The following is a 5,619-nucleotide window of genomic DNA, read 5'->3' on the forward strand; positions in this document are numbered from 1 at the left end:
ATCTGTGTTGTGTTGTTGTGTTGTGTTGTGTTGTGTTGTTGTGTTGTGTTGTTGTGTTGTGTGTTGTGTTGTTGTGTTGTTGTGTTGTGTTGTGTTGTTGTGTTGTGGAAGTCAGAGTGCAGCATTAATTATTGAGCTGAAGGTTTTGTGCTGAGTCAGCACATCAGTCACGTCGGCCTCACATCTCACTCTGAACATGGACCAAGAAGTCCTGGTCTCTGACAGTGGATCAGGGAGTCCTGGTCTCTGATTGTGGATCAGGGAGTCCTGGTCTCTGACAGTGGATCAGGGAGTCCTGGTCTCTGACAGTGGATCAGGGAGTCCTGGTCTCTGATAGTGGATCAGGGAGTCCTGGTCTCTGACAGTGGATCAGGGAGTCCTGGTCTCTGACAGTGGATCAGGGAGTCCTGGTCTCTGATAGTGGATCAGGGAGTCCTGGTCTCTGACAGTGGATCAGGGAGTCCTGGTCTCTGATAGTGGATCAGGGAGTCCTGGTCTCTGACAGTGGATCAGGGAGTCCTGGTCTCTGACAGTGGATCATGTCTTGGGTCAGAGGACATGGTCTTCTCTTGGACAGAAACTGTAGCATGTTGCTGCTAACTAGCATATCAACACCTTCTGTAGTTCCAGTCAGAACATCGGCTCATGTTTTATCCTCAGAGGAGGACAGGACCACATCAGACCCTGGTCTCTCAAGACCTGATGTCAGGTCCAGGTGACATGAACCTGTGACATCACAGCTTCAGGTGAGCGTACCTGTCCTGGTCTTGCTGTTGGTCAGGATCTCCTGGAGCCTCTCCTGCAGTTTGTCGGCTCGCCTCCTCTCCAGCTGCAGCTGTCGCTTCAGATCCTTCAGCTGCAAACATTTAATTATTAGTTTCCACACACGACTGCTCACAAATTAATCTGCTAAATACTTTGTCTCTGATTTTAGCTCAAAATGTCCTCAGAGTGAAACCAGCTGAAAACTCACCGCAGCGCTTCCCTTCTTCTCCAGAATCCTCTGACCGTCCACAGTGTCTTTAATCTCCTGCAGGAACACACATGGTTCTGTTTAATCACCACGGATAAACAGAATCAGCTCTTTGACTTCCTGTTCAGGTCTAAACACCAACTAATTATAGTTTCAATTAAACTGAAACTTAAGACCACCTAAAACAAAGAAATGCCCAAACGTTTATGTGATGAGAAACATTTAATTCATCTACATTTCAGAGTTCAACAAACTATCCAACCAACAAACTATCTAATTCAATTCAATTCAGTTTATTTATYTAGCTCCAAGTCCCAACACATGTTGTCTCAGGACACTGTAGATAAAAAGAACAACGTAAAGAAGAAAGCAGCAGATTGTGTTGAATCACTTCATCACAGTCTCCCATCCTGAGCAAACGGTGGAGAGGAAAAACTCCCTGCTAATCAACCAGTCTACTATCCAACCAACCAACCAACCAACTAACCGACTATCCAACCAACCATCAACCAACCAACCATCAACCAACCAACCATCTAATTAACCAACCAACCAACTAACCGACTATCTAACCAACCATCAACCAACCAACCATCTAATTAAACAACCAACCAACTAACCGACTATCCAACCAACCATCAACCAACCAACCATCTAATTAACCAACCAACCAATCAACTAAACAACAATCTAATTAACCAACCAACCAACCAACTAACTGGCTATCCAACCAACCATCAACCAACGAACCATCTAATTAACCAACCAATCAACTAAACAACAATCTAATTAACCAACCAACCAACTAACCGACTATCCAACCAACCATCAACCAACCAACCATCTAATTAACCAACCAACTAACCGACTATCCAACCAACCATCAACCAACCAACCATCTAATTAACCAACCAACTAACCGACTATCCAACCAACCATCAACCAACCAACCATCTAATTAACCAACCAACTAACCGACTATCCAACCAACCATCAACCAACCAACCATCTAATTAACCAACCAACTAACCGACTATCCAACCAACCATCAACCAACCAACCATCTAATTAACCAACCAACTAACCGACCAACCAACTAACCAACTAAACAACCAAACAACCATCCTACTGTCAACCCAACCAACTAACAAACCAACCAACCAACCAACCAACTAAACAACCAACCAACTAACTAACCGACCAACCATCAACCAACCTACCATCTAATTAACCAACCAACCAACTAACCGACCAACCAACTAACCAACTAAACAACCAACCAACCAAACAACCATCCTACTGTCAACCCAACCAACTAACAAACCAACCAACTAACTGACCAACCAACTAAACAACCAACCAACCATCTAATTAACCAACCAACCAAATAACAGACTATCCAACCAACCAACTAAACAACCAACCAACCAACCTACTGTCAACCCAACCAACTAACAAACCAACCAACCTACTATCCAACCCACCAACCAACCAACAAACCAACCATAGAACCTCCTGATCTCAGCTGGTTATGTATACAAAGCCCAACTGTCCACAGAACTAGTTTCTTTCACTCCAGCACCATCAGTTAGACCCAAGACCTGTCAGAAGCCCAGGTGCAGATTCTTTAGAAGATTCCAAAGTCTGTGGAGGAACTAATGCTTCAAGGTTTCAATCAGGAGCAAAACAACCTGAAGGATTTAGAGCTTCTGTAAAGAGTTTTGGGTCAAAATCCCTCCTGAGATGTGTACAATCCTGGAGAACAACTACAAGAGCCATTTCACCCATTCCACCAAAACTCATCTGATCAAATCTTCATTTCCACCAAGTCCTGTTTGAGGACATGTCTTATTAATGTTGGACAATCCTGTAAACAAATATTATAACTATTTATAATAAATATGTTAAAACTAAAGAGTGTCTCTTAGAAAAAGATAAAAATTAATTCTTTAGACTAACCTGAACCAAATAATTTATGAGTTTCTGAAACAAAACATTATCTAACTCTGTCAGGTGGGTCCTGCTGACTTCTAAAGACCCAAAGAGTAAAAGCGCTCAAAGGTTAAAGCTTCAAAGGAAGCATCACCTTTTATTTCAGCCGGGGCCTGGGGGTCCAGGAGGGGGTGTCACCTTTCAGACACTCAACAGCTTCAATGACTGAAGGCCCAGCCTCAAAAATAACAAACAAATCAAACGAGGAGGAATCACCTGTTTGAGTTTCCTGATGGTTTCATTGAGTTCTTCTCTCTGAGTGTCCACCTCCTGCAGCTGCTGCTTCAGTCCCTCCATCTGAGCCTGCTTCTCCTGCAGGAACACACACACACACACACACACACACACACACACACACACACACACAGCTGTAAAACAACAAGACACACACACACACACACAGCTGTAAAACAACAACACACACACCATCCTTCCTCTGATGAGGACAACGGTCTCCACCTCCAGCAGAACTGAACCTTCTGTTCTGATTCATAAAACTGAATTTATTTCTCTTCTACTCGTCTGCAGATAATTAAACTGACTAAAATCTACATTAAAGATGGCCGCCGACGACAAAGGAATAAAGACGAGTCATTCTGAAGGAAATCAACTGATAACTCTAGAATGTTATGGACTTCAATAAGGAACACAGAACCGGACCGTCAGACCACCCATCTGTTTTGTTCCTCTTATCCAGGGTCAGGTCTCGGGGGCAGCAGTCTAAGCAGAGACCCAGACTTGCCTCTCTCCAGACACTTGGACCAGCTCCTCTGGGTCTCCTCCCAGTGGGACGTGTCCAGAACACCTCACCAGGGAGGAGTCCAGGAGGCATCCTAACCAGATGAACCACCTCAACTGGCTCCTCTGGACGTGGAGGAGCAGCGGCTCTACTCTGAGTCCCTCCTGGATGACTGAGCTTCTCAGCCTATCTCTAAGGGAGAGCCCAGACACCCTGCAGAGGAAACTCATTTCAGCTGCTTGGATCTGTGATCTCCTTCTTTCAGTCACTACCCAAAACTCCTGACCATAGATGAGGGTAGGAACGTAGACCGACTGGTAAACTGAGAGCTTCACCTTCTGGCTCAGCTCTCTCTTCACCACAACAGACCGGTACAACGCCCGCATCACTGCAGATGCAGCACCAATCCACCTGTTGATCTCCTGCTCCATTCTTCCCTCATTCATGAACAAGACCCTGAGATACTTAAACTCCTCCACTTGGGGCAGGACCTCCTCCCCGATCCGGAGAAGGTACCCTACCCTTTTCCAGCTCAAGACCATGGTCTGGGATTTGGAGGCAATGATCCTCATCCCGGCTGCTTCACACTCGGCTGTGAACTGCTCCAGTGAGAGCTGGAGATCAGGATCTGATGAAGCCAATAGGACCACATCATCCACAAAAAGCAGAGATGTGATCCTAAGGTCACCAAAAAGGATCCTCTCAACACCTCGGCTGCTCCTAGACATTCTGTCCAGAAAAGTTATGAACAGAATCGGTGACAAAGGACAACCTTGGTGGAGTCCAACTCTCACCAGAAACAAGTCCGACTTACTAGCACCGGTCATATCAACAGGCCTGGTACCCCATAATCCCGGAGTACCCCCCACAGGAGTCCCCGAGGGACACGGTCAAACACCTTCTCCAAGTCCACAAAACACATGTAGACTGGTTGAACTCTCATGAACCCTCCAGGACCCTGCTGAGGGTGTAGAGCTGGTCCACTGTTCCACAACTAGGACAAAAACTACACTGCTCTTCTTGAATCTGAGATTTGACTATCCTACAGACCCTCTTCTCCAGGACCCCTGAATAGACCTTACCAGGGAGGCTCAGAAGTGTGATCCTCCTATAGTTGGAACACACTCTGCGGTCCCCCTTTAAATAGGGGGACCACCACCCCGGTCTATCAATCCAGGGGAACTGCCCCCGATGTCCACACGATTTTGTAGAGTCGGGTCAACCAACACAACCCCACAACATCCAGAGCCTTAAGAAACTCCTGGTGAATCTCATCCACCCCTGGCACCCTGCCACTGAGGAGCTTTTTACCCACCTCAGTGACCTCAGCACCAGAGTTAGGAAAGTCTGACCCAGGGTCCTCAGGCTCTGCTTCCTCATGAGAAGACGTGTCGGTGGGACTGAGGAGGTCTTTGAAGTATTCTGCCCACCGACCCACAACGTCCTGAGTTGAGGTCAGCAGAGCACCATCCCCACCATAAACAATGTTGGTGGAGAACCACTTTCTCCCATTTTCCACAGTTCAGATCAGACAGATTTTAGAAATCTGAATCCTTTTATTTGTTTTCTTTAAAGTCAAACATCAGATTTATGAGCTGTGGGATTATCTGACAAACAGATGTTTCAGTGCTGATGTTGGACACAGACAGATGTTGGACACAGACAGCTGTTGGACACAGACAGATGTTGGACACAGACAGATGTTGGACAGACAGATGTTAGACAGACAGATGTTGGACACAGACACAGATGTTGGACACAGACAGATGTTGGACACAGACACAGATGTTGGACACAGACAGATGTTGGACACAGACACAGATGTTGGACACAGACAGATGTTGGACACAGACAGATGTTGGACACAGACACAGATGTTGGACACAGACAGATGTTGGACACAGACACAGATGTT

General features: G+C 46.0%; 1 protein-coding gene across 1 annotated transcript in view; it reads right to left on the reverse strand.

Moving 5' to 3' along the window:
- Positions 1 to 5,619, reverse strand: part of gripap1 (GRIP1 associated protein 1) — a gene marked incomplete in the record, with an annotated part of 47,724 nt that overhangs the window by 15,494 nt on the left and 26,611 nt on the right. Inside the window, 3 exon segments of the mRNA XM_014028932.1 lie at positions 757 to 856; positions 974 to 1,030; positions 3,182 to 3,277. Coding sequence (XP_013884386.1) covers positions 757 to 856; positions 974 to 1,030; positions 3,182 to 3,277 — 253 coding nt within the window.

The sequence above is a fragment of the Austrofundulus limnaeus genome, unplaced genomic scaffold (assembly GCF_001266775.1).
Source record: "Austrofundulus limnaeus strain Quisiro unplaced genomic scaffold, Austrofundulus_limnaeus-1.0 Scaffold831, whole genome shotgun sequence".
NCBI lineage: Eukaryota > Metazoa > Chordata > Actinopteri > Cyprinodontiformes > Rivulidae > Austrofundulus > Austrofundulus limnaeus.